Source organism: Xenopus laevis, chromosome 5S (genome assembly GCF_017654675.1).
Source record: "Xenopus laevis strain J_2021 chromosome 5S, Xenopus_laevis_v10.1, whole genome shotgun sequence".
Lineage (NCBI taxonomy): Eukaryota > Metazoa > Chordata > Amphibia > Anura > Pipidae > Xenopus > Xenopus laevis.
Genome location: NC_054380.1, coordinates 20,462,858 through 20,476,689, shown reverse-complemented (window position 1 = coordinate 20,476,689; position 13,832 = coordinate 20,462,858). Strand labels below are relative to the sequence as shown.

General features: G+C 40.0%; 1 protein-coding gene across 2 annotated transcripts in view; it reads right to left on the bottom strand.

Annotated features, from left to right (window-relative positions):
* plekhh2.S (pleckstrin homology, MyTH4 and FERM domain containing H2 S homeolog) overlaps window positions 1-13,832 on the bottom strand; it is a 91,914-nt gene that overhangs the window by 19,105 nt on the left and 58,977 nt on the right. For both annotated transcript variants that reach the window (XM_018265028.2, XM_041564278.1), the window contains 9 exons: window positions 9,716-9,788; window positions 9,497-9,588; window positions 8,846-8,987; window positions 7,738-7,874; window positions 7,340-7,450; window positions 5,642-5,728; window positions 3,179-3,337; window positions 1,795-1,875; window positions 1,148-1,327 (listed from right to left, as the gene is read on the bottom strand). In XM_018265028.2, coding sequence (XP_018120517.1) covers window positions 1,148-1,327; window positions 1,795-1,875; window positions 3,179-3,337; window positions 5,642-5,728; window positions 7,340-7,450; window positions 7,738-7,874; window positions 8,846-8,987; window positions 9,497-9,588; window positions 9,716-9,788 — 1,062 coding nt within the window. The remainder of the gene's footprint in view (window positions 1-1,147; window positions 1,328-1,794; window positions 1,876-3,178; window positions 3,338-5,641; window positions 5,729-7,339; window positions 7,451-7,737; window positions 7,875-8,845; window positions 8,988-9,496; window positions 9,589-9,715; window positions 9,789-13,832) is intronic.

Here is a 13,832-nt window from a genome sequence, read left to right as displayed (position 1 = left end):
CCGTTGTATTATTTGAAATTTCTGTGGCACCAGTATATTGCCCATAGCATTATTGAGAGGGTTCACAAGCCACTTCCCCAGTGGAGTGCATACACACACACACAATAGGACAGTGGTTGTTGGACTTTTTTTTTTTATTGACCACCCAATACATCAGCTATAGTCCAAATCACATCTATGAAAGCAAACAAGCCTTCAGCCAACACAAGTGGAACATACAAACTACATACAGATAGTATGTTGGTTGAAATTTGACCCAGTATCCCTGGGCTGCTAGGCAGCAACATTAGCCACTGTTTGAAAGAGGAGGTCAAGTTTATTCTTACACACAGAATGCCTCATGCAAATAAAGATATTTAGTATCCTTGGTGCTTGCTGAGTAGTTAAAGTGCAGTTGAAGAGTCTACAGAGAGTTACCATGTTAAACCATGACCAAGTCAATATTCTAGATCAGGGCAGTTCAACTGGAGGCCCACATACCATATGTGGCCTTCCAAGGTACTTTTTGCCTCCTCCTGCATATGGACCCCACCATTGTCGTACTGGCCCATCGGGATACCAAGAAAACTCCCGGAGGGCCAGGTGCCAGCCTATTTCATGGTCATTCCTTATTTATTTATGGGAAAAAATGCTTAATAATGGAAGAAGATATAAAAGACTAGGAGAATAAAGCGTTTGAGTGAAAAGAGGAAGAATAATAGTTTGAAAAGTGGGTTCATGGTCTAAAGTTTTCTGGTGGGCTCATTGTCTAAGGTTTTCTGGTGGGCTCCTGGCATCGAAGTCCAATACTGGACCCCACAGAACATTGTGTATGATATTGCCATTTTTGATCATCCCACAATAACATCCCACAAACATGTAGTTTGTCAAGTAAACAGCGCTGAGAAATATGTTGGCGCTATATAAATACATGTTAATAATAATAACAATAATAATAATGGGCCATTTCATGAAAGCTGAAGAGCCTTATCTTAGATCAAGGGTATCTTGTTAGTTGCCTGTTGATACTGCACTTTGGATTAAGTTGTATTTATCCAAGCAGAAAAATACCACAAAAGAGTCATTTAGACAGCTAGCTACAATAGGTTTGCTTTCCTCTAGACCTCTCTATCAGCCAAGAAATAAAGCTGAACTTCAGCCATCTTACTTTCTCATGCTTGGATCCAATAAGGAGGTATGTGGGATCTTGCTCTTTGGGGTGGATCACAATGGTGTAATGGGTTGATAACAAACTTCGCCCGCTGGTCTCATAATCTTCATCAGAATCACAGGATCTGTCCACTTCCTCTACTTTTGCTTCCCAAAGCTTGATTTGTCCCAAAGGAAACTAAAATACATACATAACGCTGGAGAACCATTCCTTTAAACACAATAAGGTACAGGCAAAATATTTCAGCGGGATGGAGCTACTGAATTGTGGAATCTGAGGTGGAACTGGCACTGCTTTTATGAACGAGGAGCCCTCCAGTGGCTACATTATCATGGAAAATGGCGGCTTGACCGCTTGTGTTTAGAAGACAATTACTTTTGAATGAAATATCTCTCAGACATGAGACTACCTTTGTTTTGCTTTGGAAGGACGTGTGTCATTTTTTCTAATTCCATAATTGGTTTATGCAGTGACCCATTAAATGGAAAACAAAGTCCAAGCCCGTACATTGCAATCTCTATTCTGTCTGTGTTTTTTTTTTGTGAGGAAAAGGAGGACCCTTGGGAACGAACGCTTCCTATGCAGCAGATATCTATAGAAATCATTCTGATATTCCCCAGACTGTCAGTAATCACTGCACATACCTTCTCCTCCTGACTCCGGAAGTAATATAAGGTTTTGCCAACCAGCGTACACCAAACTCGCTTTGAATATCCGTGTTTAACCTGAAATGTACATCATACACATTATTCATTGTTTTTTTAAAAAGAAAAACTACATAGATTCAACTCAAGGCCTACATGAATATACGTAAAAATCCGACAGTTTGGGCCATGCATCCTTCTAACTTTGTGCATAAGCTTCACCCTTATTGAGCTTCACAGTTGGGTAAACAGAGATTGATTGGGAGGTAAGCATATCTTCTAGCAAGTAAAAGGGGTGCATACTGAGCATTTTTAAGGATTCATTTCATATATTATTCTATGTTTTTTGTTCCATTCTGCTTTACTAATGCATTCTTAAAATAGCCTTTAATGGAGGGAGGTGTGCATTCCCACCAACTGTAAATGAGTCCAATAATCCATTTAAATGCTTTAATTGTTTTAGGTCATAACTCTTAAAAATTATCTGTTTACCTTGTACTTTTTGCTATAAATTTGCCGTCAGTTAAAAATATCTGTAAAAAAGAATGTAAAGTGCAGCGAGTGAGGCTGAAATGACCATTAATAACTGTTGTTATTGCAGGATGAGATTATCTTTCTTGTTGTGGGTGAAAGAAAAATAATGCCTAATATCTGTCTGCCAACGAGCATGTGTGCATGAAGATGTCCAGAAAAAGATGGGAGTAGTTAAGTCAGCGAGGGAGGACACTTCATCACTAGAGAGTTTCCTCTGCTGAGTCTCACCCACTGATGTTCTGGCTTTTATCATTGAGGAACTGGTTATCGCTGAAGTCAGGGCACTCAAGAAAAATAATCTATATAACGAATAAAACCCAGGGAGAATCTGTAAAAAATATATTATTGTAAGCCGCTCTAAAGCTGGCCATACATGGGTAAATCCAATCATTGGGCCAGCAGATCTTGCTACCCACAGGCTGGGCTAAATCAGGCTGTTTCAAGTGTTGGATCAGGGGCCAATGGCTGGATCATAAAGCAGGACAATAGAGATCCATTGGATGAGGACAGCATCAATTTTCCCCCTTGTCTTTTAAAGCATAAGTATTTAAGAAGTAATTTTGGAGTTCTATGATCTGTGTAAAAGCACATGAAATCTAGGCATACAAAGCAAGATCAGCTTTTTCAGCAACCTTTGCCCAACCTGGCCATTAATATGCTGAACAAATGGAGGGCTTAAAAACAGGAATTGGCTGCCCTTATGCGCTGCGTTATAATTAAATACATTATAGTCACCCATGGACTGTTAGGTCCTTAATATAGGTGAGTGCAAAGTAGGCATCATCATTATCCTTTATCCTAACACTAAACCCAGCATTGCCAATAAGAAACCAGCTATCCTTCCTCTTACCTTGGTGAGCAACCCCTTCACTGTTGGTTTGACATCTGGTTGTGTGAACAGCACACTCGCCGCCTGCACTTTCAGAACATTCTGTAAAACTCTGACCCACTCATCCAGGATATTAGGGGAATCTGCTGTCAGATAGTATGTGCGCTTTTCGGTCACCAACTGCAGAAACAAAATGGCAGGTCAGGAAGGAAAAATGTATTCAACCAGCACCATGTTTGCCTACATACAGCCAAACCCTCAGATATAACAAGAAATACAAAAAAAATTATTTATTGGTAGGCATCCATTTGTATCCATTGATGGAGACCCTGATGATAGACACATATAGTAAGGACTCATTTGCTAATACAGCTGCATCCGTAATATTATTATTATTATTATATTTATAATATGATATATATTTAATGTGTTGCAACTCAATTTGCCACTGTAGCACCTACAACAAAAATCATAAGCTTCTTTCAGTTGGACCCCACTCATCCTAAAAGACCCAGTCCTCGACAATGATGGACGTATTCTAAGCATTCTCAGCAGAAGAACCCACCCATTTCTAAATCCTTTGTAGCTCAAAACATTAGAGCAGGGAAAATCCCCTAAATATGTGCCTTTTGTTGTTGGAGGAATTATGGAAGGTTGCTGCTCTGTTCTGCACTAAAGCTAACTTGTTTCTAGAGTAAATTTACGTAATGAATATTTCTTTTTATATGGATCCTCTATAAAAGATCACACCAGTTTCAGACTGGGATGCCAGGAGCCCACCAGAAATCCTTAGACCCTGGGCCCACTTTCCAAACAATTATTTCTCCTCTCTTAACCTCTTTATTCTCCTAGTCTTTTATATCTACTTCTTACATAATAAAGCCTCTTTTTTACCATAAAGAAATAGGGAATGACCATGAAATAGGCCAAAAGATTAAAAGCAAGAGGCCCACTGACTCCTGGGCCCACCGGGAGATTTCCTGGTAACCGGTGGGCCAGTCCGACACTGAATCACATCAAGTTTTATGGTGGGACAGACATTCATTCTGGGATCCCATCATCATAAGGCCCTTCTAGTGGAATCATACTGTCGATACATTCAAAAGTTTTATTAGTGGTGCTTGCGAAGCAAAGCATCACTACTGTTATTTAGTGGTGCTTGCGAAGCAAAGCATCACTACTGTTATCTTGCAAACTTATTAGTGGTGCTTGCGAAGTCCCATAGATTAACATTGAGGCCAACTTTTAACGGATTCTAGCGCAGAGAGGGAATCTTGTAGAAACGTTAAATTTACCACATTTGAAGAGGTTTGCGACCTGTGTCAGATGATACCCCACACGAGGGTATAAGTTTTACCCCCGGGGCAGGAGAGGTCCCCAAATTTGCCCCATTGACTTATAATGGGGAATTTATCGAATAATTAGTTTGTCGCAGACCCATGAATGAGGTGTCAACATGTTCAGCTTATTCGGGAATGGGGTGTTGTGACTTTTCTGTCCTATTTTGGGGACCCAAAAAAGTGAGCGGAGCCGCAAACAACCAATCAGATTTTCCCTATTGACTTCAATGAGAAAATGTAAACAGCTGTAATTCTCACAGTAATAAAGCCAGAGCTCCCAAACTTGGCACCGTGGGTCACTGGGTGACTGCAGCCAAAATTTACAAAAAGTGGGCGGAGTCTACAACAGCCAATCAAATTTCAGCCATTCAATTAAATAGGAAAATTTTAAACTGCTGCCGCTCTTAGACGGTTAATGGCAGCCTCCTCAAAGTTGGCACAGTTGGTCACTGGGGGACTGGGATTAAAATTAAGAAAAGTGGGTGGAGCCAAAACCAACCAATCAGATTTCTTTGATTGGTTTTAATGGGAAAAATTAAGAAGGCTGCCATTCTCTCAGTATTGATGTCAGGGACCTTGAATATCACAAATGTGGTCGCTGGGGGTTTCCACTTCAAGTTTAGAAAAAGTGGGCGGAGCCACCAACAACCAATCAAATTTCATTCATTGATTTTCAATAGAAAAAAATAGAAATGCTGCCATTTTTACACATTAAATGACAGCATTCCCAAACTTTGGTATGTTAGTCACTGAGTGACTGTGGTTCACAATTAGGAAAAAAAGGGGCGGGGCAACAACAGCCAATCAGATTTGGGCCTGAGTTTTGCCACGGCAAGCACCACTCACATTTTCTTCAGGAAATGTACCTCTCTAGTTCTTTTATATGAGGGGCTTCTACTGTACATTTAGGCCCAAAAGTAACAATTTCCTATCATCACAGGGACTACTCTGTGGTTGTACTTATCATACGTTAAATAATACAAAAATACAGACATTGATACAGAACTCTAAAATGTCCCAGAAGACAGCAGATGTGAGGGACGTCTTTTCATTGATCAACACATGTATATGTTGGTTTGTATAAATGACAGAGAGAATGAAGGCCTATTGGAGGCTATACAGTTTAATATATGTGATATATCACCTGGACAGTTTGCTTCCCATCCCCTTTGAGGATGTGGCTGGATGAATTTAACTCAATTTGACCTTGTGGTTTCCGTATGACATCACTCTGCAGGAATAAAATGTTGACATCAGCATTGTTAAAGTAAGGTCACCAACAACAGAGCTCACCTTAAAGATGCTGTAACCCACCACCCCAGCCCCCAAACTGTATTTTTCAGCAACTGCCTGGTGGATTTAAGTCACTCAACAATTCCTAGTCCCTCCTCAGCCATTGGGTCTGTTTGTTTGAGTTAGATCTGAAGCAAAGCCAACACAATCTTCCAATAACTGCACTTAGGGTCCATTTCTGGGATCAGTAGCAAGTATTTGTTTAGCGGGATCTGAGCTGGGCCAAACATAATTTTGCAAATTTTCTTTCAAACATCTCTGAAACAGAACAGCAATTAAATCTATTTAAAGCAACTTGGTAGGGCAGTGTGGTACAACCACTTTTGTATTTATGGTCATTCTTGGGGTCATTTAGAAACCAGCACCACTCAGATTCATAGTCCCACACATTAGCATAGGAGTGCCATTGAGTTTTCAGTGCAGAGAATTATCATATATAGGATCAGATCCAATTCCATGAGAAAACATTATTTTATGGTTTATCATGTGAAAACTTCAACTGGAAGTAAAAAAAAAGGTAAAAAAAAAACGTTTCTGCTAATTCAGTTCCAGTTTTTTCCCCATAGGCTTCAATAGAGTTTTCATGTGATAAACAACGAGACAAGTTTTTCTTATTGAATTGCATCTGGCTCTATGGGGAAATCTGGAATTTAATTAATAGTTATGTTTTTTTTCATGGAATTTAATTTGGTCCATAGGTTTGATGGTTGGGGTTGGTGCTTCTCCTAAGGGAGATTTTATTAATTCGTATTCCTTTAGTGAGACTGAAGTGATGGCCGTAATGGACAGTGCTGGATTGTGCATCGGTCCCTAAGCTCAGTAAGTGACAGCAGCACAGAGCATGTGCAGTGAATCAGTAGTAAAGAAGATGGGGAGCTACTGGGGCATCTTTGGAGACACAGATCTTTACTGCTAAAAGGCTGTGGTTGCCTTGGGCTGGTACATAAGCCCAAAACATAACGTATAGGTATGGGACCTGTTATCCAAACTGCTCAGACCTGGGGGTTTCTGGATAACGGATATTTCCGTAATTTGGATCTTCATTCCTTAAGCCCACTAGAAAACCCAATAGACTGGTTTTGCCACCAATAAGGATTAATTATATCTTAATTGTGATCAAGTACAAGCTACTGTTTTAAATCAGTTGGATTATTTGGATAAAATGGAGTTTATGGGAGACAGACTTTCCATAATTCTGAGCTTTCTGGATAGCGGGTTTCCGGATAATGGATCCTTTACCTGTACAACATTTCCTAAATATTTTGCTTACTATGTGGATAACTGACATACTGTTTCTATCAAAGTTTTGCACAGTCATTGTATTCAATGGGGTGTTAGAGTTTAGCAGCAGCATTGAGCTCTAACACCATCCAAACTAGTGGTTGGCGATGCAAGGATTAACAATTGGGAGAAGAGCATGGTATGTATGAATCCATCAGTATATTTGTGATAAGCACTAACTATCACAACTACTCTCTACAAAATAACAATGTTAATTAAATTGTCCTCCAAAAAAAAGAGACAAGGCTTAAATCTTTTCTTCACTTACTGGAGATTTGTAATACAACAGTTCCCCTCCTTTAAGTACGAACCATCGACGCTTCCACGTTTTTATTTTGCCTCCCATTTTTAGCAAATACCCAGACTTTTCTAGAAGCTCCTAAAATGACATTAATAAAGAAATACAATCACTATCAACTCTTAAACCATTTAAAATATTTATTCTTCTATATTGTATTGCAAAGTTGTTCAGAATATTTTTTTAAATTACAATTGGGTGGTGTTCCTCTTTAAAGTCTTACTGTATGATGAGGACAATCTGTTGAAATAATCAGGATACAGATACCATCAGTTGCGTGAGGATAATTCTCGCCCAGGCCAACACATAATGGAATTCTGACTGAAAATGACTATAAGTGAAGTGAATATTTCACACATATGTCTTACATTTTTGCCATTGTCATTTGATGAGGAACAGGTTTTTGGAAGCTTCTGTTCTGGTTCTGAGAATTCACTGTCGATTGAATATGCATCAGGAGGAATTGCATAATCACTGTCTGATGCCATGGAGGAGAAAGAGATGCCTGCAGGGAGACAATGTTCTTTCAATTTGTCCTTATAATATTATTTATTAGGAGAAAATGCAAATCCTCTACCCTTGGCACTTGGAGAACAAAAGGCATTGATAAATTACCAGCCCTTGAGAGGCCTCTGTCCCCCCCATCCCTGAACTGTACCACTGCCTAATACTTTTGTGGCTTTGTTGCTATAAGCATCAATAGGTGACGTCAATGGACTTCATTAAATCTATTGTGGTGCACATTTTGGGAGTAAGACCATCAAAGGAAGCCCTAACCAAAGGTTGGCCCTTCAAAGAAAGTCCTTACCAAAGGCTGGACCTTCAAAGAAAGCCCTAACCAAAGGCAGGTCTTTCAAAGGAAGCCATGACCAAAGGCTGGACCTTTAAAGGAAGCCCAGACCAAAGGTTGGACCTTCAAAGAAGCTCCAACCAAAGGCTGGACCTTTAAAGGAAGCCCTGACCAAAGGCTGGACCTTTAAAGAAGGCCTGACCAAAGGCTGTACCTTTTAAGGAATACCCTGACCAAAGTCTGGACCTTTAAAGGAAGCCTTGACCAAAGGCTGGACCTTTAAAGGAATCCCTGACCAAAAGATGGACCTTTAAAGGAAGCCCTGACCAAAGGCTGGACCTTAAAAGTAAGCCCTGACCAAAGGCTGGACCTTTAAAGGAAGCCCTGACCAAAGGTTGGACCTTTAAAGGAAGCCCTGATCAAAGGTTGGACCTTCAAAAGAAGCCCTGACCAAAGGTTGGACTTCAGTGAGAAACCTGACCAAAGGTTGGACTTCAATGGGAAACCTGGCCAGTGGACGTAAATTAAAGTGGGAGATTGAACTGGAAAAGCAAAACAACCACTACTCTAGCTGAACCAGAATGTGCCTTAGAAATTGTGCTATTGTGGGTTTATTTAATCTGGAGAACATGAGAGATATTTCATGGTTCTTCAATACTTGCTTGTAGAACAAATTAGCCACTAACCTCTCTTCAAGGCTCGAGGGCTTCCTGCATCACTCTGGTTCCGACAGTCTGACTCGGAGGTCCGAGAACTCGAACGAGAACTGTCCTCCTCCTCAGAACCTGAAGAATCCTCCAAAGGACTGGTGCTAATCTGAGTTGCTTTCTATAGTACAAAACAGTCAAATCCCAGGAATAAGCTTTATGTTTTTTTCATACATTAAGAATTATAATACAATATTTAAATCTCTCTCACTGACCTTTAATATATAACAACATAACTGGGTGTAGTTCTAGTAAACCTAGCAACACATAGCAACCAACCAGCAGGTAGCCTTAGACATTTTTGCTAAAAGGTACATATAAAAAGATCAGTGCCTTTATTTATGATACCTGATGGGGGTTACAAAGAGCAGAGCATTCATCTTCACATAGAGGGGCAGCTGGAACTGTGAGTTTTTATTTGGTTGTCAGGGTCACTGACCATAGCAATGACATTACAGATTGACTACAAGGCTTTAGTTTTGTTGTTATTCTTAGTACTTCACTCCTAATCAGGCCCTCTACTATTCAACTTCCTTTCTGATTTCTGTTCTCTGGTTTCTAGATTAATTTGTCCCTAGAAACATGACGACAGGGAGGCTCAATGTTAAATTCCCCTAAAAGTGAAGTTACCCCTTTCAGAGTGGTGTATACTGGAGTTGTCAGATTCTTGTATATCAGCGATGTGTAGACTCCGGATGTTGATGCTGATGTTATCAAGTTACCTGTTGGCACAGGGGGCAAAATGGATTGAATGACAAATTCTTTTTCCAGATAATTTGATATAAATTTCTCATGGGAACTTAATGGCGCTCGCTCTTTTGAAGGCAAAGACTGGCAGATGCCACTTACCTTTATTGTTGACCTCGGAAGAAACATCAGACATTCTCATTCCTGACTTGGCAATGGTGTAAATACGGTTTTCCTATTCATGAAAAATATACATACAGTATCAAAATAATTTTCTATTGGAGGATTGTAGATTTCCAGATGTGTAATACACTAAGGGGCCAATTTACTTAGCTCGAGTGAAGGAATAGAGGAAAAAAAACTTTTAATTTCGAATGTTTTTTTTGGCTACTTCGACCATCAAATGGGCTACTTCGACCTTCGACTTCAAATCGAACGATTCGAACTAAAAATCGTTCGACTATTCGCCATTCGACTAATTCGCCACCTAAAACCTACCGAAGTCAATGTTAGCCTATTGGGAAGGTCTCCATAGGCTTTCTAAGCTTTTTTGGGTTGAAGAAAAATCGTTCGATCGATGGATTAAAATCCTTTGAATCGAACGAATTGCGGTAAATCCTTCGACATTCGAAGTCGAAGGATTTAACTTTGGCAGTCGAATATCGAGGGTTAATTAACCCTCGATAATCGACCCAATGTAAATCTGCCCCTAAATGTGTAGTGTAGTGTGTTGGGAGTTTCCTTAACTGAGAAGGATCTAGGGGTTTTAGTAGATAACAAGTTGTCTAATTCTGGGCAGTGTCATTCTGTGGCCACTAAAGCAAATAAAGTTCTGTCTTGCATAAAAAAGGGCATTAACTCAAGGGATGAAAACATAATTATGCCTCTATATAGGTCCCTGGTAAGGCGTCACCTGTATGCAGTGCAGTTTTGGACTCCAGTCCTTAAAGGGATTCTGTCATGTTTTTTTATTTTTTTGATGTAGTTTTTATTTCTAAATTACACTGTTTATACTGCAAATAATTCACTCTACAATATAAATTTTAATTCCTGAACCAGCAAGTGTATTTTTTTTTTAGTTGTAGTTTAGTGTGTAGGTGCATCTCAGGTCATTTTGCCTGGTCATGTGCTTTCACTTAAAGATGAAACTGCTTCCTGTCCGGTTGTTGTTTCTCCTACTAAATGTAACGCAGTGGGACCTGGATTTTACTATTGAGTGCTGTTCTTAGATCTACCAGGCAGCTGTTATATTGTGTTAGGGAGTTGCAATCTGGTTACCTTCCCATTGTTATTTTGTTAGGCTGCTGGGGGGGGGGGTGATTTCACTCCAACTTGCAGTACAGCAGTAAAGAGTTACTGAACTTTATCAGAGCACAAGTCACATGACCAGGGGCAGCTGGGAAACTGACAATATGTCTAGCCCCATGTCAGATTTCAAAATGAAATATAAAAAAAATCTGTTTGCTCTTCTGAGAAACAGATTTCAGTGCAGAATTCTGCTGGAGCAGCACTATTAACTGATGTGTTTTGAAAAAAAAATTCTCCAATGACAGTATCCCTTTAAGAGGGATATAAATGAGCTGGAGAGAGTGCAGAGACTAAGTGCAACTAAATTGGTTAGAGGGATGGAAGACTTAAATTATGAGGGTAGACTGTCAAGGTTGGGGTTGTTTTCTCTGGAAAAAAGGCGCTTGCGAGGGGACATGATTACACTTTACAAGTACATTAGAGGACATTATAGACAAATAGCAGGGGACCTTTTTACCCATAAAGTGGATCACCGTACCAGAGGCCTCCCCTTTAGACTAGAAGAAAAGAACTTTCATTTGAAGCAACGTAGGGGGTTCTTCACAGTCAGGACAGTGAGGTTGTGGAATGCACTGCCGGGTGATGTTGTGATGCTGATTCGGTTAATGACTATAAGAATGGCTTGGATGATTTCTTGGACAGACATAATATCAAAGGCTATTGTGATACTAAACTCTATAGTTAGTGTATGAGTATATATAGTTTATGTGTATGTATGTATGGGTGCTGGGTTTCATTTGGAGGGGTTGAATTTCATGGACATGGTATTTAAACCTGATTTAACTATGTAACCATGTAACTATATGACTATATGCAAAACAGCTGAGATATATGAGCTGTGCCAGTACAGAGAGGCATAACATTTATCTACACCCTGTAACTGGCTGACCTGAATTGTTGCCTCAATGGATACCAAAACAGAATTAAGGGTCACATGATGGTTTTTATTGGATATATACAGACATTAAGGCGAAGAAGTGGGTGTAGGTTGGTTCAAAGGGCCTGTAAATGTATCGCAATACCAAACTTGGCCAGCAGAGTAATACAGTAGCTCTTCCATTTGCTACAATAAAAATAGGTCTCATCTTTTATTCTGTACCAAGGTAGGTATGATGTTATACACAGAGCATGTTTATTTTGACACATGATCTGTGCGGGACATGTCGTTTATATAGAGATCTATATAAAACAAATTCTTGTGTGAGCAGGGATGATATTGTAGCTGCATTGTGACAAAATTGAAGATGGCACCGCTCCATGAAATTCTTGCCCCTCTGAAACCTGCCAAGCTGATCATTTCTACCCCTGATCCAGTCTAGTAAGAAAACAATACAAACTATAAATTGCATAAGTGAAAACAGATTATTAGCAATAGAGTCTATATCTTACTACACTGACAAAATTCTTGGTGTGGCTGTACAGGGAAATCCCACTGGCACAGATGTGCCCCACATCAATATGGAATGGAATATGTGAGCAAGAGAAACAACAGGAACCGGCACAGAACCACTGACGTTCCATTAGGTAATGGAATTTTCACTCCCATTCATTTCTGCCTAGTGAAACTTCGCTTGCACTCTTGTGCTTAGGTTCATTTGAATAGGGCAGGTACTTAAAAGTAGTGATGGGCGAATTTGCGTGATTCGCCGCCAGCGAATAAATTCGCGAAACGGCCAAAAAAATTCACTGGTGTCAAAAAAAAATTTCCGCCAGCGTCGAAAAAATGGACGCCAGCGTCAAAAACAGGCTCTGGCGTCATAAATGAGACGGCGGCACCGTTTCGCAAATTTTTCGCCATTTCGCAAATTTCGCGGGAAATTCGCAAATTTTCGGGCGAAGCGAAATGGTGCAAATTCGCCCATCACTACTTAAAAGTCATATGGACGTCTTTAATAGTAATGTTGGTGCAAATGCTTGAAGTGGCCACTTATTATTACAAATGTCCAAGGAAGCAAAATAAAGACAGAAGAGATCTTCTAATGCCCTAGACATGAGCCAACACTAATATAAATGTGGCATGCCCCTCAAATTAGTTAAAATTTGTTCACACATAAGTCTTTAATAGTTTGAACTTTTGAAGGCAATCCCACTTTAAAAAAAGAAGTTGCCGGCATTTTTGACAACTTTAATGCATTTCCGGCATACGGGATATGATGTCACTGACATAAGATTGAGGAAGATGTTGCTTCATCTGTATGGACACCACACCAACTCCATGTATGGATATCACACCAATTCCATATCTGTATGGACACCATTCAAAGTTCATGTCTGTATAGACATCACACCAACTCCATGTCTGTATGGACAGCATGCCAACTTCGCGAGTGTATGGACACCATACCAACGACATGTCTGTATGAACATTACATCAATTCCATGTCTGTCTAAACATCACACCAACTCCATGTCTGTATGGACATCACACCAACTTCATGCCTGTTTGGACATCACACCAACTACATGTATGTATGGACACCATACCAACTCCATGCATATATGAACATCACACCAACTCCATGTATGTATGGACACCATACCAACTCCATGTATGTATGGACATCATGCCAACTTCATGAGTGTATGGACACCATATCAACACCATGTATGGACATCACACCAATTCCATGTCTGTATAAAGATCACACCTACTCCATGTCTTTGTGGACTTCACACCAACTTCATATATGTATGGACATCACACCAACTTCATGTGTGTATTGACATAACACCAACTCCATGTCTGTATGGACACCATACCAACTCAATGTCTTTGTGGACACCATTACAACACCATGTTTGTATGGGCATCACACCAACTCCATGTCTGTATAGATAACATACCAACTCCATGTCTGTATGGACAACATACCAACTCCATGTCTGTGTGGACACCACTACAATGCCATGTCTGTATGGACATCACACCAATTCCATGTCTGTGTGGCACTATACCAACTCCATGTATGTG